The 25,381-nt window shown below is 35.9% G+C and overlaps 5 protein-coding genes and 1 long non-coding RNA gene across 8 annotated transcripts; 4 read left to right on the top strand and 2 right to left on the bottom strand.

The window, feature by feature from the left end:
- The first annotated feature begins 715 nt into the window (after positions 1–715).
- Positions 716–2,696, top strand: LOC106406499 (ferredoxin--NADP reductase, root isozyme 1, chloroplastic). The gene is made up of 4 exons (XM_013847179.3): positions 716–930; positions 1,012–1,065; positions 1,383–1,718; positions 1,796–2,696. The coding sequence occupies exons 1-4, from the start codon at positions 904–906 to the stop codon at positions 2,513–2,515; spliced, it is 1,137 nt and encodes a 378-aa protein (XP_013702633.1). The 5' UTR covers positions 716–903; the 3' UTR covers positions 2,516–2,696.
- A 308-nt stretch (positions 2,697–3,004) lies between these two features.
- On the top strand, positions 3,005–5,576 carry LOC106369020. The gene is made up of 2 exons (XM_013809119.3): positions 3,005–3,924; positions 5,308–5,576. Exon 1 carries the CDS (start codon positions 3,150–3,152, stop codon positions 3,909–3,911), a length of 762 nt encoding a protein of 253 aa, XP_013664573.1. The 5' UTR covers positions 3,005–3,149; the 3' UTR covers positions 3,912–3,924; positions 5,308–5,576.
- Positions 5,577–5,611: 35 nt separating this feature from the next.
- Positions 5,612–7,958, bottom strand: LOC106406624 (U3 snoRNP-associated protein-like YAO). The gene is made up of 7 exons (XM_013847318.3): positions 7,430–7,958; positions 6,995–7,337; positions 6,690–6,914; positions 6,415–6,607; positions 6,130–6,305; positions 5,954–6,019; positions 5,612–5,857 (listed from the first exon to the last, which is right to left on the bottom strand). Exons 1-7 carry the CDS (start codon positions 7,831–7,833, stop codon positions 5,780–5,782), a joined length of 1,485 nt encoding a protein of 494 aa, XP_013702772.1. The 5' UTR covers positions 7,834–7,958; the 3' UTR covers positions 5,612–5,779.
- Positions 7,959–8,780: 822 nt separating this feature from the next.
- Positions 8,781–14,965, top strand: LOC125592820 (DNA damage-binding protein 1a-like). Its single transcript, XM_048768250.1, has 19 exons — positions 8,781–9,045; positions 9,387–9,435; positions 9,602–9,661; positions 9,737–9,828; positions 9,957–10,008; positions 10,144–10,206; positions 10,314–10,363; positions 10,548–10,623; positions 10,999–11,208; positions 11,324–11,430; positions 11,532–11,640; positions 11,790–11,990; positions 12,077–12,292; positions 12,418–12,528; positions 12,630–12,905; positions 12,971–13,245; positions 13,319–13,667; positions 13,743–14,027; positions 14,125–14,965. The coding sequence occupies exons 1-19, from the start codon at positions 8,942–8,944 to the stop codon at positions 14,704–14,706; spliced, it is 3,267 nt and encodes a 1,088-aa protein (XP_048624207.1). The 5' UTR covers positions 8,781–8,941; the 3' UTR covers positions 14,707–14,965.
- A 100-nt stretch (positions 14,966–15,065) lies between these two features.
- Positions 15,066–16,390, bottom strand: LOC125592821 (eukaryotic translation initiation factor 2 subunit beta-like). The gene is made up of 4 exons (XM_048768251.1): positions 16,085–16,390; positions 15,603–15,981; positions 15,351–15,436; positions 15,066–15,247 (listed from the first exon to the last, which is right to left on the bottom strand). The coding sequence occupies exons 2-4, from the start codon at positions 15,781–15,783 to the stop codon at positions 15,176–15,178; spliced, it is 339 nt and encodes a 112-aa protein (XP_048624208.1). The 5' UTR covers positions 15,784–15,981; positions 16,085–16,390; the 3' UTR covers positions 15,066–15,175.
- A 29-nt stretch (positions 16,391–16,419) lies between these two features.
- Positions 16,420–18,830, top strand: LOC106421540. Of its 3 annotated transcripts, none has more exons than XR_007328489.1 (8): positions 16,420–16,852; positions 16,943–17,160; positions 17,235–17,266; positions 17,355–17,397; positions 17,762–17,826; positions 17,953–18,036; positions 18,180–18,402; positions 18,486–18,830. It is a non-coding gene; the product is annotated as an uncharacterized LOC106421540 (long non-coding RNA). The 3 variants fall into 3 exon arrangements; XR_001284205.3 differs by having other exon boundaries at positions 16,424–16,852; positions 16,959–17,160; XR_001284204.3 differs by having other exon boundaries at positions 16,422–16,852; positions 16,959–17,266.
- Positions 18,831–25,381: the final 6,551 nt, after the last annotated feature.

The raw sequence follows: 25,381 nt of genomic DNA, 5'->3' as shown, positions 1-25,381 counted from the left end.
GATGGTATCTTAGATAAAGTCCATACTTGACGTGCTGGAGGACATTAAAAAAATACATGGTTTATTGATTCCTCCGGGTCTCCACATCGAGCACAACATATATCCCCTTGTATTCCTCTCCTTTGTAGATTTTTCATTACCGCTATACATCCTGAAAAGATTTGCCATAAGAAATGTTGTATCTTCGGGGGGGGGGGGAGGGGGGCACCGCACTTTCCAGCAGAAAGCTTTTAGTATATCCACTGTGGGACCATTAAATTCTGGTGGTTTTTCCCTATCAGGATAGACCCGTTCCACTTGATAACCCGATTGAACCGAGTATTTCTCATTGTTAGTGAAATGTCATCCATTTCTATCTTCCATCTGATTTCTACTTAAAAGTATACTTTCTATAATGTTTACATCATGAGGATCCATCAAAGCACTGATTGCCTGTAAATTTCATGTTCGGGATTCCGAGTTAATGAGAGAATCCACTGTGAGGTAGGATTGTACAAACATTTAAATCGTTAAAGAATACTTTCATTCCAGAATCAGAAGCCGGTAAAAATCAAAAAATTTCAGGATCACAAGATAGATCTAAACAAAAACTAAAAAAAAAAGAAGATGAAAAGCAATAGTAAAACAATTATCAATATTAAAAAAATTATTATCAAAGCCAAAATTACAAAGAATTAAGCAATAATGAAACAATATTCTGCCTACCGAGATCCACTGTCCCGAGGAGCCAACCAATTGAAAATTTGCAGACAGTGGCCTGTTTTGTGTCTTTTCTGGGCCTTGAAAGGATCTTTCTTCTCCTCACCCCTTTCACTATTAAACATCTCCTTCTTCTGCTCCTCATTCATCCTCTCTCGATTTGCGATCTAATTCATAATCCAAATTCTTATTCCTCTCATCACCATGGCTCTCTCAACTCCTCTTTCTCAGGTTCTTTGTTTTTGTCATTATAAACTCTTTTACTTCCTTGCATATTTGCTGATTTAACTAAAGTTTTGGTTTTGATTTCAGATGTCTGTTGCACTTCCTATTGGAATTGATGGGTCGAGCCGATCTATGATTAAGGTGAACAAAACTTATCTTGATTAATTAATTTTACCGAACCATGTTGTTGTTTCAGATGCTTTAGATGGTCCTGAAATGTTGTTGTCTTTGTGTTTCTTTTGGTGGATTTTGTACTAATGTTGACTTGTAGTGAACTGGGTATTGAAAGGTACAGTCTTTAGTAGCAGAAGATAACAAAACCCTGATTTTGTTTCTGTTGAGACTTGAATATTTGAATCCTTTGAGAGGTGTCTAGGAAGTGGAAGGAGCTCAGTTTTTTTAAAAAAAATCCACCATTAGTGTGTGGTAAGCGTTGACTTTTTTCGATTCTGTCTCAGGTGCAAAGTGTGAGCTTCACTGAGAAGTCATGTGGTCCTCTTCTGAGATTAGATACGGTATCTAGGAAACTGAGTTTGAAGAAACGGTCAACAGTATGTATGTCACTTCAGCAGCAAGCAAGCAGATCCAAAGTCTCGGTTACTCCTCTAGAGCTTGAAGATCCCAAGGAGACTCCTATAAACTTGTACAGGCCCAAGGAGCCTTACACGGCAAAGATAGTTTCGGTTGAGAGAATCGTTGGTTCACAAGCACCTGGAGAGACTTGCCACATTGTGATTGATCATGATGGGAAGGTTCCTTATTGGGAAGGGCAGAGCTATGGAGTGATCCCTCCTGTAAGTACTGTGTTGTGTCTCTTTTGTTTCTAAGCTTCTGTTTGCTTATAAATGCATTGCTGTTTTGCTTTCCGTAGGGTGAGAATCCTAAGAAACCAGGTGCTCCTCACAATGTTCGCCTTTATTCTATTGCATCAACGAGATATGGTGATTCTTTTGATGGCAAGACGGCTAGCTTATGCGTTCGCCGAGCTCAGTACTATGATCCAGAGACTGGAAAAGAAGATCCTTCCAAAGCTGGTGTCTGTAGTAACTTCTTGTGCAATGCTAAACCTGGAGATAAGGTCCAAATCACAGGTCCATCTGGAAAGGTAATGCTTTTGCCTGAAGAAGATCCAAAAGCTACTCACATAATGATTGCTACCGGAACCGGAGTAGCTCCATTCAGAGGGTACTTGCGTCGTATGTTCATGGAGGACGTTCCTACATTCAAGTTTGATGGACTCGCGTGGCTCTTCCTCGGTGTGGCTAACTCGGACAGTCTTCTCTACGATGAAGAGTTCTCAAGCTACCTCAAGGACTACCCTGAGAATTTCAGGTATGATAAGGCGCTGAGCAGAGAAGAGAAGAACAAGAAAGGAGGGAAGATGTATGTGCAGGACAAGATTGAGGAGTATAGTGATGAGATCTTCAAGCTTTTGGATGATGGAGCTCATATTTACTTTTGTGGGCTTAAAGGAATGATGCCTGGGATTCAAGATACGCTTAAGCGAGTTGCGGAGGAGAGAGGTGAGAGCTGGGAGCAGAAGCTTTCTCAGCTTAGGAAGAACAAGCAATGGCATGTTGAGGTGTATTGATTTGTGTAATGGTGTCTCTCACTGTGTTTTTCTTACATTTCTGCAATTGAATAAAATCTTGTGGTGATCCATTTTGTATGGATGGTAAAGACTCTAAGATAGCTTCGTTTTGTAGCTGTGTCGCTTGAATTGTATTGTTATTCATCAAATGATTTGTATTTGGAAGGTTGAGTTGTTGCTACGTGCCTTGGTTAAGGTTCACATACGGTTTGAGTATTAAGTTTTCAATCAAACCGTAGTAAGAAAGATTTTGTATTTGGTTTGGTTTTCGGTTTTGTGCAATAATGAAAATTTTCCTTTTTAATTCAAATAAATTTGATAATTTAATTTACAGTTTAATCATAAATGTCAAGACCTACCAAAATCGAATAGAACTAGAACCGAATAGAAATTGTACCAAAAGTCGGTTTTAATTCAGATGGAATCCAACCGAGAAATAAAATGACAAAAGTACCTTTGATTTCACCTGAAATAACAGTCTCGTGACATCATTCTTTATTTCTTTTACTCAAACAACGACGTCGTTTAATATCGAGCTCTCCTCTTTCACAGTCGAAGTCAAAACCCTAAATCCTCCCTACTGCGCAAACACCATTTCGGACGAAAGCTCCCGAGTGTGAATCACAACCTCACCATGATCCGAATCACAAGACCAAAACCGATCATCGAATCACTGACCTACAACCTCATCCAGAGATGCTCCGCCGGGGGAACCCCCAAAGGAAAAGCCAAGCTGAAAACAGGCCAGCCACTGAAGCGTAACAAGCTCTCCACCAAGAAAGGCGGCGGCGGCAAAAGCCCCGCCGCATCCGGAGAGGGAGAGGAAGCCGTCAAAGGCAAAGGACGAATCTCCGACGAAAAGCAAAAGCTCTACGAGCAATGCCTAAACGCTCCCTGTCCCGTTCGCTCCCTAACCCCCAAAGAGGCCGAGCGCGAGGCCCAGCGCGAGAAGCTAGGCCTGATCAGCAAGGACAAGCAGCGCGACATGGAGATTCAGAAGAAAGGAGGAGCCGCCGCGATGGGGATCAACACCGACGAGCCGATGCGCATCGGGACCGCGGGATTGGATTACGTCTCGCTGGGGATCTTTAGCGCCGACGAGCTGGTGAAGTACAAGGTGACGGCGGAGGACGGGGAGAGGCTCGCGAAGGAGAACAGTAAGGTGCTGATGAGGGAGCACAGAGAGAGGAGGGCGGCGGAGACTGTGCTGCTGAATATGAAGAATGCGGCGGTCGAGGCGTTGCCGGAGAAGCTGAAGATGGCGGCGTTGGAGCCTGATTTGACGCCGTTTCCGGCGAATCGAGGTATGGCTACGCTAACGCCGCCGATTGAAGGGTATCTTGAGAAGGTTATGGACGCGGCGAAGAAGAGCTCGAGTAAAGAGAAGTTGAGATGATTCGTTTTTAAAGGTTAGAGCTTTCTTCTTATGCTATCATTCATGATTTAGGATTTATCTTCACTGGTTCAGAAAGACCTGGCTTTGCTCTTCCTTTTGCTTTGGAATCAGCTTTATCACTTGTTTAGGATTCATAGTTAGTGGTATTTTGATATTTAATGTTAAAGCTGTCGTCTTTAGGTGTACTTTGGTGTAGTAAATGTATAGAAAGGCTATAGATTTTGTCATCTTTTCTCTTGTTTTTTGCTTTAGGGTTGATGGTTAGTCGTACTGATATGATGATATCTGATGTTAAAGCTGGCGTCTTGGTGTACTGTGTTGTGGAAATTGTATTAAAAGGGATGAAGATTTTCTGAATATGCCATATTTTCTCTTTCTTTTGCTTTGGAGATGAGGTTAACTGTTTGTTAGGATTGATGGTTTATAGTATTGATATCTGATGTTAAAGCTGGCGTCTTGGGTGTACTTTGTAGTACAAAATGTTTAAAAAGGTTGAAGATTATGTGAATATGCCATCTTTGCTCTTTTTTGTTTTGCTTTGGAGATGAGCTTTAACCGATTGTTTAGGATTGATGGTTAATAGTATGTTGATATCTGATGTTAAATATGGCACCTTGCGTGTACAGTGTTGTAGAAAATGTATAAAAAAGGTTAGAGATTATGTGAATATGCCAATGCCATCTTTGACCGTTTGTTTAGGCTTGATGATTAGTAGTACTGAGATCTGATGTTAATGCTGGCGTCTTGGCCCTTGGGTGTACTTTGTTGTAGAAAATGTATGAGAAGGTTTGAGATTTTGTCAAAATGCCATCATTGCTCTTGTTTTTGCTTTGGAGATGAGCTTTAGGATTTTTGCTTAGTTTTATTGATATCTGATGTCAAAGCTTTCGTGGGTGTACTCTTTTTTAGAAAACGTATAAAAAGGGTGGAGGTTTTGTCAGTATGCCATCTACGCTCTTGTTTTTGCTTTGGAGATGAGCATTAACCGTTTGTTCAGGATTGATGGTTAGTAGTGTAGTATGCTGATATTTAATGTTAAAGCTGGCGTCTATGTCAAAATTGATGGTTAGCTAGATTTCATATTATCGATTGATTGAAAACAAATTTCATGTAGCAAGTAGATGAATGAGAATCACACACTTGTTTTCCCCGAAGTTGGTGTTTCCAAAGTGAAATTGTAACCCTGTGTGCTTCTTTCCATATAGACTTTTAGTCTTATGCAAGTGATCATTATTTAATCTTTTTTTCTTTGCTTTATATGTTCTTGTTTAGTTATACAATGTTTGCATTTTTCTTGTTTGTTTCAAGTCCTCATCTTGTGATACTCTACGTATGTTTGGATATTTGTTCAGACTTTTCCTAATCAATTCCCTGCTGTTTTTTTTCTGTCATCCAGTTGATTCTATATTCAGAATGGAACAGAACCGAGACTGAGAGACATTTGAGAAGTGCTATTGACAGAAACTTAAGAAACTGTTTCTAGACTTCCCAAGCTTAAAGATAGAGTAATCGTTCATGCAGCTTGTTTTTTTTTTCTTACTTTTTGCAAACGCTGACTTTTATAGGCTGTCTGGCTCTCGATAAAGATTTTCTTAAAGCTGTGTTCGGACCGTAATAAATGTTCAAGGCTTTGTATCTCTGGTTTAATAATTTTTCTTCGATTAATTTTTACCCGACTTTGATTCATCAGCACCTCAAAAAACGTAAAAAATTCTCTCTATTGTATAAAGAGCAATGGGTACAACAAAACAAAACAAAACAAACAAGAAGGGAGAGCTTAAAAGACTTATAGGTCTTTACATAACTTCAAGATTAGACCAACCGCTTGTAGCAAGTAAAAAATGTAAGTAACAACCCTCCCGAAATTCTTATGACAGCCTCAAGGGATGTATAGCGACGCCGTTCTGCGCAGACTTTATGCATCCCCATCTTCCAAATCTCGTTTCCTGCCATATCAACATTCAACGGTTTCAGATTAGCATTCAAACACAAACACAAAACAAAGAACAAAGAAAGACGGAAGATAAGAGAGGATCAAATACCTGTCCAACACCGGCGATCAGAAACTTGCCGGATTTTGCAAAAGCCATAGAATTCACATATCCAGACTGTAAGATATTAAAAGGCAACGTGAGATTATTGCTTGAAGAAGTGAAATGCTTTTCGATTTGCACTAGAATCAATACAACACATAAAACATAAGGAAATAATTTTTTACCAGAGAAAGCTTGAATAAAGGTCGAAGGGCAGTTGCTTCAACAGCCATCAAATGCACAAAACCATTACCAGCTCCAGATGCAGCAAGATCACTACCTCTACAAACAGCAACCGAACTGACCCAAGAACTTGCTGTGCATGAGTTATTATACTCCACATTATTATGATCACCATTTTCTGTTTTTGTTTAAAAAAATAGAATAAAAGGAATCAAGACAGCTGAGATGAAACAATAGAAAATTGTCTCTCTAACTACTATATGCTGCAATGTTAGAAAGGAATTTACCATTAGTGGTGATTCCATCAGCTACAAGGGAATGTTCATTTTTAAGGAGAAATATCGGTTTCTTTTTCAACATGCCCCAGAGAGCAACAGTTCCGTTATCCGAACCAGACAGGTACTCAGTATCGCTGATGAAACAGCAGCTCTCAAGAGACGATGCAGGTGCACGGTACATCATACGAGCTTGCTCAGGCATCTATTATAATCATATAAACAAGACTTTCAAATACAGTACACCAGAAACCAATATGATGATGAAAAAAAATACTATTCTTCACCTTGTGTAATTGCATGGTCCTGTCTCTTCCAACCGAAATTGCACGCTCCTTCCTTAGCGCATCGATGGCTAGGACATCATCCTGGTGTCCAAAACTGTCCTGTACAAAAGCTTTATCTTCTACATTCCACGCCTTGACACTACGATCAAACGAACCGGAATAGAGCTCCGTAGACCCGTTTCTGAAACATAGACACGAAACTGTATTCCTGTGACCTGGAAAGGCCTGTGGAAACATGATTATAAGAAGCTGAGAGTAAGACAACCACCACAAAACAAAAAAAAACGGGATCTTATCATTATTACCTGGACATGTTCTCTGGTCCGCACGTCCCATATATGAATATGACGATCAACTCCTCCAGTAGCCAAGTAACGACCGTCCGAGCTAACAGCTAAAGCAAGAGTCGCCCTGCTGTGTTTCTTATTCCGAGGCTCCCTCACTTTCATCCCATGAGACTTGAGAGTCTCATCGCTTGGCCATTTGTATATCTCCTTTTCCCCAGAGGAGACGTCCCAGTGGAGGATAGTACCGTCTTTCGAAGCTGAGAAGCCTCTAGCGTCGTCATCAGACAGAGCAACCGACACAACAGAATGCCTGTGCTTGACTATAACACTAAACCCATCGCTGCTAAGTGGCTCCTGAACCCTGACTCATTACAAAAAGGCTTAAACTTTATAACCATAACCAATCTTAGAAAAATGTAATAAAACGGGAAGATCATTGCTTTGATTCATTACCTCGATGCAATGGCTCTTCGCACCCTACCACTGTCCTCCTGCTGTTTCTTCATCAAAGTCTTGACAATATCATCATCTTCCTCATCATCGTCTTCATCATCATCACGTTCTTCACGCTCTCTCTGCCTTGCTTCCCTGGTTCGTTTCAGCAACGCTTCCGCTAGTCTCTTCCGTTTTTCTCCCGCCGTCTCATCGGCAAACTCATCTTCATCCTCAGGTTCATTAGCTTCTCTCTTATCTTCCGCAAAGCCGTTCTCTTCGGCGTCGGATTCAATAGACTCGATGTCTTCGTCATCGTAACCGACTTTCCTGCGTTTCTTCGTCTCTTGCTCGAAGAATGGATCCCTGTCATTCGAACCCTTTTTACCGCCTCTCTTGATGCTTCCACCTTTCGTGTACTTCATTCTTCCCTCAGCTAAAGCAGGAGAGCTCAACAAGGGTTTAAGGTTAGCTTCAGGGTTTAGCGGCGACGGTGGAGCAAGACAAAACACTTTTGGTCGGAAAGTTCACAGCTTTGAAATCTTCCGCTTCGCTATTACAAAACCTAGGTTTTCTTTAGGAATCGGGTCGTACCGGACAGACACGGCCCATTAACTAGCTACTCTATCTTGAGCCCATTCTACAAGTTCGCTTTATTGTAGGCTACGGAAACTTGGGCCTTTAGTTACAATTTTTTTTTTTGAGCTGAAGACTAACCGGAAACCATCCTATATGGCATGCCGAACCGGAGAATCGTTGTAAGTTTGGTGCTTAATCCGGTTTATAAAATTTTGGTATTTATTTCTCAAGTTTGTATTACATGAAACCGAAGTAATATATGGTCAATCTAATAATTTTGTTTGTTTTGTTTTAAGTTCTTTTAAAAAAATAATAATAATATAACTATTGAGTTTTTTTTTTGTTCAAAATATAACTATTGAGTTATTTATGTATTTTATTGAATTTAAAAATCTTAACAAAGCTTAGTATTAATTGTTTCATGTTTGAATTTTTTTATTAAAATCGTGTATTATTAGTTATATGATTTTTAAATAATAATTTAAAATGATGTGATATATTTACTCATATTTATTATTGAATTTGATTTCAGAAGAAATTTTATGGAAACATAAAAGCCTAAATCTCAAGAAAAACCTCCAAAATTTACAGGTACTACTTAAATTTCACACGTTAAATTTGAAAACTAGTAAACTTGTCTTAATCAATTAAAATTTTAAAAATTACGAATAACATCTCAAATATATTATACCACTCCATAACTCAGATATTATATACCAAACCTAACCCAACCGAGCCATACATCTAATGTATACCGAACCGGCCGTCAGTGTCGACGGGGTGTTGTTTCTTCTTGGTTCTTCGCTTTTCTTTCTCATTGTTTCTCTCTCTCTCTCTCTCTTTCTCCTTCGTTAAAATCCCCAAAACTCGTCTTAGAGAAATCCAGAAGCTTCTCCCGAATCAGAGGCGGGAAAGACCTCGCGTAGTAGACAGTGAATCCATAAGAAGAAGAAGATGAGCTCATGGAACTACGTCGTCACGGCTCACAAGCCCACCAGTGTCACTCACTCGTGCGTCGGAAACTTCACCAGTCCCCAAGAGCTCAACCTCATCGTCGCGTACGAACTCTCCTCCTTCCTCTCTTTCTCATCAATTTAGGTTCCCCTTTTGGTATAGAAGCAAGCTGTTAATTTTGAGGTTTAGGGTTTTCAAAGGAAGCTCAGATTCAGTCACTGCTCGATTCTCATTATTGTTCTCAAGTCTTCACTAACTTAAATCTTGAAGAGGGCTCACTAATAAACATAAAGATTGTGCCTTTTTGGATATGGAGGGTTGCTAGCACTTTCGTAAATTTGTTTGAGAGTTATTATCATTTCTTCTTGACTCAGCAAAGTTGTATCATCTGTTCGATCAGATCCATTATATGGTTTGTTTGACAGAGGTGTTGATCTGGTTGCAGGAAATGTACTCGAATTGAGATCCATTTGCTTACCCCACAAGGCCTTCAGGTACTACTTACATCTCAGCCTTATATTGATTACCCTTCTATTAACAAGGAGAAGTTGCTATCTTGTTTTTCATTTTAGTCTTTAAAGTATGAATTTAAAACTCTTTGTTGCCATCCTTTTGTTTTGTTAGTAATATAACTTTCTGCTGGATGTGCTTAACTTGCAGCCTATGCTGGATGTTCCTATATATGGAAGGATTGCTACTTTGGAGTTGTTCAGGCCCCATGTGAGTATATATATATATATACAACTCTTATCGTGTTCTCTTATCATGGTCTTATTAGTAAGTTACTCTTTGCAGGGCGAAACACAAGACTTTTTGTTCATCGTAACTGAGAGACACAAATTCTGTGTTCTTCAATGGGATGCTGAGTCCTCCGAGCTTGTCACAAGGTAGGCTTTCCAAATTTTCAGCATCCAGTTGTGTTACTTGTCTTTCATTTTATGATCATCCTTGCTCTAACTAGTTGATGTTATCAATAATCAATCCTGCTGAATATGATGTGTTGACATTTTTTCAGAGCAATGGGGGATGTTTCTGATCGTATAGGCCGACCAACAGACAATGGTCAGGTAATGAATGATGTCTCGTTGCACTGTGAATTTCAGAGTGCTGAAATCCTCTACTTTCCTTCATTAAACAACATGTGTTGTCATTAAGGATTGGCTGGCATTTAGCTTACTACTGTTTCGAAACTTTTCTTGTAGATTGGCATAATAGATCCAGATTGTAGATTAATTGGACTCCACCTGTATGACGGCTTGTTCAAGGTATATTCTTATCTTATATAGATGTGTGCTCGTTTACTGAATTATATATAATCTCTTACTTATACCATATATGATGATTCGTTCTGTTTCTTTGGTTTTTCTTTTAGGTTATACCATTTGACAATAAGGGACAGCTCAAGGAAGCTTTTAATATCAGGTGCTGTTTTACTCAGTTAGCATATTGCATTCTAACGTCACCTTTGTGTGTCTCCTAGTGGTCCTTTGTTTCCATGCGTCAGATAGTTTCGAAAATCCTTAATAGACTCTGTTCTCTTGACTCTTTACGGTATCGTTATTCTGTGGACATTTTTGATATATTGAGTGTGGTGCCTAAATTTCAGGCTGGAGGAGTTGCAGGTTCTGGATATCAAGTTCCTGTTTGGATGTGCGAAACCCACAATTGCAGTACTTTATCAGGTGTGGAAATATCTTAACATGACTGTGCTATGGAATAATCTCTGATTCTCTGTACATGCATTTAAAACCAAACCTGTTCTTTGTTTTCAAGTCTTACTAGATTTCAATGTAGAAAGATCACTTGTGCAGTTGGTTAATATATATATACTGTTGCTAGTTGATGGAGTTTAAGAAAAGTAACTTTACTCTATTTATTTAAGTGGTAGCTGCTTAAAGATCTTTTCTTCTATTTTTTTTTGTTACTTAGAGTCCTATTTATTGATGTAATCTGATTTGTGTGATGCAGTCTAGAATATTCTCCGGTGGGACTAACTTTTTTTGTTTTTTTTTTAATTAAACAACTCCGGTGGGACTAGCTAATGTTTGTTTTCACAGGACAACAAAGATGCTCGTCATGTTAAAACATATGAAGTCTCTCTAAAAGATAAGGATTTTGTCGAGGGTCCATGGTCACAGAACAATCTCGACAATGGTGCTGACTTACTGATTCCCGTACCACCACCTCTCTGTGGCGTCCTTATCATTGGTGAAGAAACAATTGTCTATTGCAGTGCTAATGCATTCAAAGCAATACCAATACGACCTGTAAGTTCTTTCTTGTGATCTCACCTGATTTTATAAATAGTTGTCTGAGATTTCTTCGAGTAACCTTCTTACTATTATCTGAGTTTGTTATGTGACCTTCCATTTTCGTCTCCAGTCCATCACTAAAGCATATGGAAGAGTTGATGTCGATGGCTCTAGGTATCTTCTTGGTGACCATGCTGGACTGGTTCACCTGCTTGTTATAACACACGAGAAAGAAAAGTAACTCTACTAACTGCGACACCTTTCTATATTCTAAACAATTGAAAGCTCTTCTCAATTTATTTACTTTGTGCATATACTGCTTTTATTTGTATCTGAAGGGTCACTGGCCTAAAAATTGAGCTCCTGGGTGAAACGTCTATTGCATCCACTATATCATACCTTGACAATGCCGTTGTCTTTGTCGGCTCAAGCTATGGCGATTCTCAGGTGTGTTAAAAATAATTATGGTCTGAACTATTTTTGCTTAATTTGTTCATGTAGGATGTAAAAGAAAGATTTGACGTTTATTTTCTCTGGTTTCTAGAAGAATTCAAATAACTATCTGAGTGTTTCCCTGTTTGATTTTCCACTTGCAGCTAGTAAAGCTAAATCTACATCCTGATGCGAAAGGCTCATATGTAGAAGTCTTGGAGAGGTATACCAACCTGGGGCCTATTGTCGACTTCTGTGTAGTCGACCTCGAGAGACAAGGGCAAGGTCAGGTTGTAACTTGTTCTGGGGCATTTAAGGATGGTTCCCTCCGCATAGTTCGCAATGGCATAGGAATCAATGAACAGGTTTGATTTATATCACGAAATCCCAATGTCTTGTATGTTCTTTTTTTCTTATCTAGTTTCTACCTTAAAACTCCGCTGTATTGCAGGCGTCTGTGGAACTTGAAGGCATCAAGGGAATGTGGTCGTTGAAATCTTCAGTTGATGAAGCCTTCGACACATTCCTCGTGGTTAGCTTTATCAGTGAAACTCGCATATTAGCCATGAACCTTGAGGATGAACTGGAAGAAACTGAGATTGAGGGCTTCATGTCTCAAGTCCAGACTTTATTTTGCCATGATGCTGTGTACAATCAGCTTGTACAGGCAAGTTTTTTTCCTAGTGCTTTAGGACAATCAATGTATTTGATAGCTGTTGTAGCTTACTTTCCTGTCTATAAAACACTTCTCTGGTCATGAGCTTGAATTAACTGCTGTCTCCTCTTGATCAGGTTACCTCAAATTCTGTTAGACTAGTCAGCTCTACAACTAGAGAATTGCGGAATGAGTGGCATGCCCCAGCTGGATTCACTGTTAATGTTGCAACCGCAAATGCCAGCCAGGTTTGTCTTTTCATCCTAGGCTTGCTTTAACAGCTTGTTTCATTGTATCTAAGCCATTTTTGAACGAGCATTTTTAAATGGATGCTTTATTTGCGTGGTAGGTTCTTCTGGCGACTGGAGGTGGGCATTTGGTTTATCTAGAAATTGGAGATGGGAAATTGACAGAAGTGCAACATACTGTTCTTGAGTACGAGGTTTCTTGCCTTGACATCAACCCCATCGGCGACAATCCTAACTACAGTCAGCTAGCTTCGGTTGGGATGTGGACAGATATAAGCGTCAGGATTTTTTCCCTGCCAGAACTGACTCTTATTACAAAAGAGCAACTAGGAGGAGAGATCATTCCCCGTTCTGTTCTTCTCTGTTCATTCGAAGGGGTATGATTCCATTGAACATTACTTCAGAACCGAGTGGTAGAATTTAACATATTGTTATGTTGCAGATATCTTACTTGCTCTGTGCTCTCGGAGATGGTCATCTTTTGAACTTCCAGTTGGACACAACTACTGGTCAATTGAAAGACAGAAAGAAAGTATCACTTGGGACTCAGCCGATAACTTTGCGTACGTTTTCATCTAAAAGCGCCACACATGTCTTCGCTGCATCAGATAGACCAACTGTAATCTATAGCAGCAACAAGAAGCTGTTATACAGCAATGTCAATCTTAAAGAAGTTAGTTATATGTGTCCTTTCAACTCTGCTGCTTTTCCCGACAGGTAAACTAAAAATCCTTTCATTTTTGCTGTTCGGTTTCAAATTAATGAGTTGGTTCTCTCTTGTGAACAACAGTTTGGCGATTGCCAGGGAAGGTGAACTCACGATTGGAACCATTGATGATATTCAGAAGCTTCACATACGCACTATTCCTCTGGGAGAGCATGCTCGTCGAATCTGCCATCAGGAACAGACACGTACATTTGGTATCTGCAGTTTGGGAAACCAGACGAATGCTGAAGAATCTGAAATGCATTTTGTTCGTCTGTTGGACGACCAATCTTTCGAGTTTATGTCAACTTATCCCTTGGATGCGTTTGAATACGCTTGCTCCATACTAAGCTGCTCCTTCACCGACGACAAGAATGTCTATTACTGTGTTGGAACCGCATATGTTTTACCGGAAGAAAACGAGCCAACCAAGGTATCATCTTTCTTCGAGACATCATCACTCTCAAGTCAAAAAGTTATTCTTGTAACTTGTGTTTTGTGAATGCAGGGAAGGATATTGGTATTTATAGTAGAGGATGCGAAACTGCAACTTATCGCTGAGAAAGAAACCAAAGGAGCTGTGTACTCTCTCAATGCCTTTAATGGAAAGCTTCTTGCTGCTATCAATCAGAAGATTCAGTTATACAAGTGGATGCTGCGTGATGATGGCACTCGTGAATTGCAGTCTGAATGTGGACATCACGGACACATTCTAGCTCTCTATGTACAGACCCGTGGAGACTTTATCGTTGTTGGTGATCTCATGAAATCGATCTCCTTGCTGATCTATAAGGTACATTAACTTAGTTGTATATCAAATCTGTGCTCAAAAACAGTAGCTTTGGATGTCTAATTCTTGAGCTTTTTTTCTGTTGTTGTTTGTTTTAAAGCACGAGGAAGGTGCAATTGAGGAACGAGCTCGGGACTACAATGCTAACTGGATGTCTGCTGTTGAGATACTCGATGATGATACCTACCTTGGCGCTGAGAACAATTTCAATCTGTTAACGGTGAAGAAGAACAGTGAAGGTGCTACTGATGAAGAACGAGGGAGGTTAGAAGTAGTTGGGGAGTATCACCTCGGGGAATTCGTTAACAGATTCTGCCATGGATCGCTAGTGATGAGGCTGCCTGATTCAGAGATCGGTCAGATCCCAACTGTTATTTTCGGTACAGTCAATGGAATGATTGGAGTGATTGCTTCACTGCCTCAAGAACAGTATGTTTTCTTGGAGAAGTTGCAGTCTAGTTTGAGGAAAGTGATCAAAGGAGTAGGGGGACTGAGCCACGAGCAGTGGAGATCGTTTAATAACGAGAAGAGAACCGTGGAGGCGAGGAACTTCTTGGATGGGGACTTGATCGAATCGTTTCTGGATCTGAGTAGGAACAAGATGGAGGAGATATCTAAATCCATGAATGTTCAGGTGGAAGAGTTGTGTAAGAAAGTTGAAGAGCTGACTAGGCTTCACTAAAGCCTCTCATCAAAATCAATGCCATAAGCTATGTTTTTCCCTTCCTTTTTAAAACTTATGTTGAGTTGAAAGTCTTTCTTTGGTTGTGTTGTCATCAACAGCTTTTGAAGTTTGATTGAGTTGTTTTTGTGATAACTTTGCTGAAGTGTTGTTTGTGTCAAACCAACTCTCTTCCGAGTCTTTTGGATTGAAAAAAAAATCGTGAATCACTTTGTCAAACTTTATGAAAATAAATCTTATGTTATCATTTTCTTGAACAGTTTATCAATTGCATGCGGTTTTTTTTGATGTGTTTGTAATTTGGTTTATATTCATTATAGTTATTGTAATAAAATGTGATAATTAGACTCAGCAAAAAGACAAGACAAGTATGTGACAGATACTTATTAGAAAGTTTGAAGAAGAAAAAAAAAACATGGACTCCATAGACTGCTCTTTATTCTTTAGTGGTTAAACCTCTTTGGTATCATCAAGTCTTCCTTTTACCAACGAGTGCAACATAACCAGCTTTGATCTGTTCCACAGATCGTTCTGATCCACACTGCCAAAACCATAACATATATTACTCATTCACTTGCTCAGATATAACATATGACATCAAAGATGATGCAATAAAAGTAAAGTCTTCAAATGAGCTTTTTTACCTGTTCACATCTCATAAAGAAGAGACGATTCTCCTTTGTAAGATTTGTGTCTGGGCTCTTGCAACCATGGCAAATGACATAGTTATCTACAAATGAAGAGGAATATCACTTAAAATTCTGGGCACAACCGAATGAAATAATTATTAAGATCTATACTAAAATGTTTATAGTTCCTAAAATCTTAGGTCCAGTCCCTGAAATCTTACAGCACAGTTCAAAACCGATCTTGAGATTAGAGGAAGAGTTACTTACTGACATATTTTCGCAGATTCGCTTCAAAGCTCTTGGGTGCAAACCTCCCTTTAACAACCAACCTTTGCTGGCCATCAAGTGAGCCACTAGTACCCAACTCAGAAAGCAAGAACGCCATAACATGATCTGGTTGTCGATGCATCCTGAACAAAAAACATGCCATATACATAAACATAAACATCAAGAACTGATATGCGATCTAGTGAGTTTGAAGAGACAATGTTTGTTCATACGTTTTGCAAAGGTCCATAAAGTTGACAAAGACCGTCTTCTTTGTCCCCTCACGAAGAACTTGGGGAGGCCTCATAACTGTACGACGCCTATTTCCAGTTAGGTCCGGATTGTTTTCACGCAGAATGTTGAAGACCCTACCAAGCATCTGAAAAAAAAACATACAGCTCCAGTTATAAGAAATTAAAACAAGCAATAAGAATCTTGAAAAGGATTCACTTGAAAACAAAAGCTATCTGTGATGTGCTCACCTCTTCATATAGGTACAATCTATCACTTCCCTCCCAAGGATAACGATTCTCCTGCTGGATTACTCCTTTCTCTTCCTCATGACCTGCAAGATATTGTATGTAAGATTCAAACTGGATACATAAAAGTAAACATGAGCTAATATTCTATTAATATAATAATTAGCACAAAATATATATATGTGGAGTTTCAAACCACCATCCAAATCTTCTACGGCTTCAACATTTTCTTCATTCAGTGAGCTGGAATCAACCTAACCATCAAATAAAAACCAATGTAAGGTGAATCATTATAATCAAGACACAAGTTTGAATCTAACCTATACTAAAAGGGTTATATGAGGAGTAGAGAGGGTGTCCACGTCAGATTAAAAAATCTACCAATCAGAAAGATTCAATTTGCCATGTCACAAGACCTTTCTCCTTTGCTCCTTCGTTTGGGCTGATTCATCTTCTCCGACTCTTGCACTTTGTCGTAACCCACTCTTTATAATCTTAAATCCCTTTTTAATGGTTTCGTTCCACACCAATTTGTTATGATCTTAATTTCTTTTTTAATGGGTTCGTTCCACCTCCTCCTCTTCTCCTTCTATCGCTTCATCTGATCTTAAATCTAATCGAAAACCTCCACTGAAGAAAGCTACAGCTACAGCCATGAAATCCACCGGAAAGTCTCCCGTCTCCACCAACAAGTCTCCTATGGCTGTGTATATCAACGATGTCTCACCCGGACCAGCCGATTGCAAAAGGTTGGACCCGTCAGAAGTACAGGTATGAGTGATAATCCCCAAATTTTCTTACATCATAGTCTATACCAATGTCCCTAACTGCTGATTGAATATTTCCGTTTCAAAAACACAGTTTTTTTTTTTTGAAGATCGTAAGCCCAAACTCCAAAAAACTGGGAGCTTCGATCATGGAAGTCCATTGCTACAAAGCCTTGCATCCATATCCTTTTAAATACGATGACATCTGTTCATGCATGATCCATCGCGGATTTACTATTGCGGTAATATGATTTTTTTGAGTATTTTTTTTTTGCAAGATCCACCAATAATCCAAAATCGCTCGAAGATCAGGTATTTGTCCTCATCTTCATACTTAAATATTTCTTTCTGTATTGTCGTGGTCATCTAAATTTTAATTTATTCAGATACGGTGAGATTTGTGTATGGTGAGCTCCTGGTAATCTAATCTCTTAAGAGTATGTTATTACATATGAGATATAGTGAATACATTAGATATTTATGCATCTCTGCTTTTTTTTCTACAGGGCTGCCATGAAGAGAGAATTATTCACTGAAGCTTTTGCAATGGTATGTTTAGACCTTATTTTACTGGTATTGGAGTTTTTTTTTCAATGGTCCATTTTACTCAAACGAGTAAGTTTGTTGGTTTTATTCTTGAAAACCATCATGGAAGATTAATAAATATTATGTTCTCCTATTAGTATACTAATTTATAAAAAATCCTAGATCATGCTGACTTTTTTGGTTCACCTTGATGACAAATATATGCAATGAGTTTGTGATGTTCCAGTTAGCTTTTAGTGTTGCTTCTTTGCCAATTATATTCTTTGTAATGATTGGAAAAGTATCTCCAAGCTCTAGATTGGTAATAAGTTTATAAGTTCTCGCTTACTTGAAGCGTGTTTAATCTTCTTTTTGTTGCGAAGAGCAGCTTTACGGTTGGTATGGGAGCTATACAGAGGCAACTTCAACAATCTCCGTATTGAATGAGATATAGTAAGTCTGTTCCGATAAAGCTAATCTGTAACCCCGTTGAATTCATCACATTATTAAAGTGTACATCTTTCTATTACTGTTTGTTCCTTCGGTGATACATGTTTTTGACACATTGAAATGGTGCAGAAAAATCTCACGGAACAGCACTACTGCAACTCATTTGCTTACGCAGCACTCAATGCAGTCCATTATGGGCATGGCGGACTTCAGGTAACCTTTTTCAACTACCTTGCTTAGTTGTAGTGACAATTTCTCTATAGGAAACTCCATCATCTTGGGAGCTACCGAGTTATATAACTTTGTGTCTCAGCTAATTGTTGTCAGTTCGGTTATGTACATTCTAATCACATCAGAATCAGGCGGTAAGACTGAGCAATTCATGAACATGCTCCCGATCAACCCCTCCGCTAGCGTCAGATGCGTTGAAGTCCTGGGCTTTAGCCATCTCTGGCGTCCTTTTAGCCACAGCGGAGATCGCATTCTTCCAAGGATATCTCACTTGGCTATCGTTAGGCTATACAATATACATCCCCTTTATCGGTGGACGGACTATATATGTTTCCTTCTACTCTCGAGGTAACAAAATAAAAATTGGATCTTCAAGAATTTTATGTTTGAGATGTTATAATGTCATTTTTTGGTGTTTGTTTAATTGGAAGGGGGAATAATGGGACTGTTGATAACAACGGTGGTGATTGCGTTGAAGGATCTGTATGCAGAGTGTTTTGAATGATCCCAAGAAAACCAATTAGCTGTTGTGGGTTTCTTTAGTCGGAGCTTTCAAGTGCTGCCATGGCTGCTGCTTTGTATTGTGAGAAGGATCATGTAGATTAGTTGAGAAAGATAAAGATAATAATTTTTTTATGGTTTTAATTTAGTCTTTTTCCTTTGGAATGTTATGTAGTGTGCAGCGAGAGATGTGTAGTATGAAATTTCAATTGTTATGTTATATTGTATGTGATCTGAATCTTTGAGGAAAACGTGTTAAAGTGTTTGCTGATTAATTGTTTTCAAAGACTCTAAAACATTTTCTAAAATGTAGAAAGTTGTATCAAATTACAATAAACCACGTTTTAGTACAAGTGCTGTTGCGAGTCAGAGGGAGCATATGACCAGCTGGTAAAGGATTAGTAGTCTTGGAGCTAGGCAACGGTGTAATCAACGTGTCTGCGTAGTTAAGGATTATGCAACAATTGCTTTACGTTTTTCAATGAGAAGAGAGATAAAAACATGGATGCATTCTATTAAAAACGGTTTAAGTATAATTAACCGATAAATACATAATTTTTGGCTGACAAAAAATACACAATTTTTGATATTATCAAAATCTCCATATTAACATTTTTGAATATTTATTGTTTTCCATCTATTTTTATTACTTATACCAAAAATATTTATAACTGTCATATCAATAATAATATTGTTTACTAAGTTAGCATAATTATTGACTCTAAATTTTAGAATAACATGAATAACAAGCCTTTAGTTTTAGTACTACACAGAAATTAAATTTAATTTAAAAAAAATAGAAATATAAATTATTATTAGATTTAAAATCTTTAATTTCAACATGAAGAGGCATGGAACAGGAAATAAATGAACATGTGAAATTACTATATATTTTATTATTATTGTTCCTAATTCATAGAATTACATATGATCATTCTCTTTATCTATTGTCAGAAACTTAAATATTCTAATTATAAGTGAATACACTATACAAAAATTAGAATGTAACAAAGTATATAAAATTAGATACCAAAAAAATAGGGTAAATTTATAAATCGAAGCCGTCTTCAATAACTTTGACTATATGTACATGTATACTTTATAAAAATTATTATATTACTTCTTGAGAAATTGCCATAAATACCGCATTCATATTACTATTTTTCATGTTTACACTAACTATTTTTCACTTTTAATCAAGGGTAAAAAACATTTATATCCCTAGGGTTAACTAATCTAGACTTAAGATTTAGAATTGAGGGGTGGGTGGGGTAGGGTTTTTGAAATGTGAAATTTAGGATTCTAATAACTATATAAATAAATACTTAAAAAATTAAAAATTAATATTCGATTTTTAAAAAGAAATTTTGAAAAAATAATTTGAAAAAATCAATTTTTTTTTATAAAATGGTTCGAATTTGAAAAAAAATATAATTCGAAAACATAAAAAAAAATGATTTTTAGATTTTTATTTATTTAAATAATTATTTATTTTATATATATAGAGAACGAAATTGGAAATTGCCACAAATACCACAATCATAGTACCACTTTTCATGTATATACTAATTACTTTTACCCTCACTTTTAACGAATGGTAGAAGACACTTATACCCATAGGATTAACTAATCTAGACTTAGAGTTTAGAGTTGAGGGATGGGGTAGGGTTTTTGGAAGATGAAATTTAGGATTCTAATTAATATATAAATAAATACTTAAAAATATAATTTTTTTAAATAGTTTCAAACATAATTTTCGATTATCAAAAAGAAAAATTGAAAAAAAAAATTAAAAAAATTATAGAAAAGTTCGAATTTGAAAAATTCTAATTCGAAAACATAAAAAAATATTATTATATATATAAAGAACAAAGGTATTTGCCACTTAATGAAGAAGATATTTTTGAAAATGTCCCTTTAGTGGTGGTAAAGATGAAAAGTGGTACCATGAAAGTGGTAAACATGAAATGTCCCTTTATTTTTTTAGTCATTTGTCACTTAATGAAGAATATATTTTTGAAAATGTCCATTTAGTGGTGGTAAAGATGAAAAGTGGTACCATGAAAGTGGTAAACATGAAATTTCCCCAACAAAGTTAAGAGTCTTTTACCACTTAATAAATAAAGTATTTTTGAAAATATCCATTTTGTGATGGTAAAGATGAATAATAGTATCATGAAAGTGGTAAACATGAAATTCCCTCTTACTTTTTTGAGCAGTTATTTTTGGTTCAACTACTAATAGTTGTAATTTTTAAGTCCGCTTTTTTATAACAGTTTATTATAATTATTAGATTACATGATTAGTGAAAAAATATTTATCAAGATTTTTTTACTATAAACAATATTAAAGTTATTGAAAACAAACCCACACATCAATCTCTGATAATAATGAATAATGATTTTTCAAAATCAATCAAAAACACAAGAAATGTTATACAAATAAGCATTAAACATGAAAATGCATTTCTCTTATTCAATATGTTGTTGTAAACTGTAATCTTCTTCTTCAAAGCCAAAAATATATTAAAAATGTCTTTTTGTATTACAACCTTTTAAATAATAGTTTATTAATAAATCAGAAAGAAGCATATAAAAAAAGAACATGGAAAAAATAAATAATTTAACTTAAATTGAAAATAAAATCATGTCTAACAAACATATGAAAATAGTATAGTTATAACAAAAATATTTATAAATTATAATAGAGCTTATATGTAGTGTATATACTACATTTATAAAAAACGGAAGATAACAAAAGTTTCAAAATCTTAAAACACAACAAATATCAAAATTTTATATTCAATATAACATGAAAATGAAAGTAACTAATACACCAATATACAAACTATAGTTAAATAAAATATAGTTCATAATCCGCGCGTAGCGCGGAAAAATCTCTAGTAAATATAAGAGAAGCTTAGTACTAAACATTTATAAACACTCACTGGCTTCTTGCTATTTTTCATTCCACTAACTGCGCTTTCAAGACCATCATTAACTGCTGCAAAATAAATGAGACAAAGCATTTAAGTAAAACATAAATAGAGTGTTGAAGAGAAACAAAGTTCTTCATCGATTATACCTGCAGGCATTGGATCATCAGCTTTCTCCATCTGCAATTCTGGTGATGAGCTCTCAGCATGATCCTGAAGAACAACTTTCTTCTTCTTTTTCTTTTTGGTTGGGTCAAAGGGTGCAAGCTGATGTAAAAGAGATTTCCGTACACATCATAATTAGGTAACACATGCAGCATGAAAGAAGGAAACCAAATTTGTCCTAATGAAGCTTAGCAAAGTTTACCACCAGTCTTACTTGGGAAGCCATAAGGAATAGAGGTGAACAAGCTGTTTGGGCTCCTTTAGTCTGGTTCAAGGGCCACATTCCACGCCACGCCTTTCACATGTGGGTTACTCAGCAGGACAGGTTGCCTACTCGCGCAAGGCTTGCTACTTGGGATCCAGGTATTGATGCATCTTGCCTCCTTTGTGTTGGATGTGTTGAGACAAGGGACCATTTATTTCTCAAATGTAGTTTCAGTGAACAAGTGTGGCACCTCATAACCAAACGTCTAGGCTATCGGCCTACTCTGTTCCATACTTGGACAGCTTTTGGTGACTGGCTTAGTTCACCGGATTCTACCTGCCTCACAATGCTCAGTCGACTTGCTGCACAAGCAACTATATACAAGCTTTGGTCAGAGCGTAATAACCGTCTTCATAACGCAACTTCCTCTACGCCTCAAAGGATCTTCAAAGACCTGGACAGGCTAATCCGGAACTCAATCCTTGCAAGGAAAGAGCGAAGGAAATTTAGAGGTCTAATGCAAGTTTGGCTAAAGCATTCTTGATTGTTAGTTAGTGATATTAAATCCTAACTTGGAAGTCTGTTGGTGTTTTTTATCTTTTTTGGGCATCATTAGGCTTGACAGCATAACTCTTTGTTTGTACAAATTAGCTTCATTTTAATGAAATTCACATATTTATCAAAAAAAAAAAAAAAAAAAAAAAGGAAACCAAAATCTATACATTTGTGTATTCATTGTAGACAAAGAAACGAATAACGACTTACTTCTTGTTGCATCTCGTTAATTTCATCAGCCATGATTACTGCCAAGAAAAGTATTTAAACAAAAATCAAATATTATAGTGAAGGGGATGCACATCAGAAACAAAAAAGATGGCAAGTCCCACGATAACGTAGAAACCAAATATTAACCTCCCAAAATCATAAACAACAACCAATATTTTTACCAAACAAAAAAAAAAACTACAACCAATATTCCAAAAGTAGGGTTATATTCCGACTAGTCTATATGAGAAACTCTACAAGGTATTAGCACGGGAAGGTTTATATATATCTCTTTATTTCAGGAAGCATGGACTCAGATCTTCGAGAAGAGAACGACCTACCGCACAAGGGAAGCAGTGCACGACGCAGAGAAATCGAAGACGGTGAAGCTTCTTGATTTTTTGTTGTAGTTGGTTGCGTTGTTCAACCCTAATTTTTTGGCTTTATATATTTTTAGTAAAAATCTTAATTCATCTATGCTATACATGCTATTTATCTTAATCATCTCACGAAGTAAATAAAAGAAAAGGAAATAACACATACGCTTGATTTAATTATTTATTATGAATGATGATAGAATTAAAATTTTCGTAACATAATTTTTTTATTCTTTTACAAATTACTAGGTGGTTTCCTGTTATTCGCAGCACTAAAATTTTAAAAGTAAATTATATAAACATAAAAATCAGATTTATAAATCTAACTATATTTTAAATATTTAAATATACATAAAATTTAATCTTAATCACAATTATCTTACATGATGATGAAAATCTTGTGGAGGTTAATTTATTCTCTATTAATCTATTTAATCTATCTATACTATTATTTTAGAATTGAATTTGTTTATTTGTCATGTTCTCCATGATTTTAGTCTTAGTCATTAAACAATTTTCATTTTAATTTGACTAATTAAAGTTTTAATATCTAATAAATAAATTATATGATTCATTATTTAACTTATTACAAACTAATATTATAAAAATATCTCAATAATAAATGGAAAACATTTTTGAAAAAGAAGAAGATAATTCCATGTATTTATTTTGTGTTTATCTACATCTTTATTTCTTATTTATTTATTTTCATAATTAGTATTATATATATACACATATCATAATTAGATTTATCATTATACTAAAATATTATAAATAGTTTTATACAAAATAACAAAAAATTATTTATGTTTGTTTGTAAACATAATATGTCATAGCATATTTTAAAATTATTAAATTTATTTTAGTATTAAAATACTAAAATGAAGTATATAAACAATAACAATAAATTTGATATATTTTTTTTTGTTAATGTGATTTTCGTGATATTTTCATTTTTATTACTATCATTCAGTTGCAAAAATAACTTGTATTTGTTATTTAAGTTGAAAATTTAATATTTCTTTGTTTTTATTTTTACTAAATATTTATTGTTATCATCCAGTTATAAGAATAACTTTCAAAAATAAAATATTCTTTTTTTACAAGAAGTACCTTATATTTATGAAAATTTAAAATTTACTTTATTTACTTTTAATTTTTCAAGATTTTTAAAAAATTATAACTTTGTTTAAATTAAAATTTCCTCAAATATACATTACATATTAATGTTTTGTTTGTCAACATAGTTAGTCTGATTGAGTGTTTATTTAATTATTATAGGAAGTATTTCACAATATAATTATACATATATCAATGTTCTTATTTTTTTTGACTAATATACTATGTAAAGCTGAGTTTGGTTTAACATTCTTGTGCTTTTGATTTATTTTGAGATTTTGTAGGTTATGCTTATTCCTAGAATTTGGTTTAATAACATCACTTTATATTAACAATTATATATTTGTTTATTTAATTATATCATTGTTTATAAATTAATATAATAAAAATTTGTTCAAGATAAAAACATATTTACAAGATATTAGTGTTGTTATCCAAAAATAATGTTTTTAAATCAATAAAAATTAAGAAATCAAGAAATTGAAAGATTCATAAAATAGTATAAATTTAATGTTTAATTTAAATTTTTTGATATTTAAACTAATAATATAATTATTAATAAATATTTATTAAATAACTCTGCCCACATGTGCGGGCAAAAACTCCTAGTTGTTAATAAATCATTTCTCTAGGATTCGAATCCTGTCATAAGACTTCCTTTAGATTTAGGTTGCGGGTAATTTGGTTCTTCTGTTCTGTTGAATAATTCCAAACATGTGGAAACTTAACATAGTAATAAATGTACATGTTAAGAGATAAATACAAAAAAGAAATCTAGAATAAGAAAATGAAGTTTTCTATTTAGATTAGATTTGTGTATCCATATCCCACATGTGTGTACTCCTTTTCTTATTTTTCGTTTCTCATTTGTTTCTTGCGTATCTGTATTCCTGAGCGGTTTCCGTGAGAGCTTCGTGTTTGTATACTTGTGCAACGTGAGTTCGAGGTTAAACGACTTCACAGTTTAGATCAAACATCAAAAACGAGCTTGAACACTTACAAGAGGAAATAGTTAATTGTCCAAAAGTTTGTGTGTTTATGTTTCTCGTTCATCTATTTGTTCTAAAGCTGTGATTCGACGAGGTCACATCTATCAGAGCTACACAGAGCTCTTGATTGAGCATGTGGTATTGGGAGAGTTGATTGCTTAGTCATAGAGCCGGATACTATACGGTCGCACGCATCTTCTGCGTTTAATGAGTATTATGAAACCAGTGGGAACAATCGCATTGCTTGTTACTTCGGTGGAACAGCTACACT

This window comes from Brassica napus, chromosome C9 (genome assembly GCF_020379485.1).
Source record: "Brassica napus cultivar Da-Ae chromosome C9, Da-Ae, whole genome shotgun sequence".
Classification (NCBI taxonomy): Eukaryota; Viridiplantae; Streptophyta; class Magnoliopsida; order Brassicales; family Brassicaceae; genus Brassica; species Brassica napus.
The sequence above is the reverse complement of the archived record's forward strand: the minus strand, read 5'-3'. Positions and strand labels throughout refer to the sequence as shown.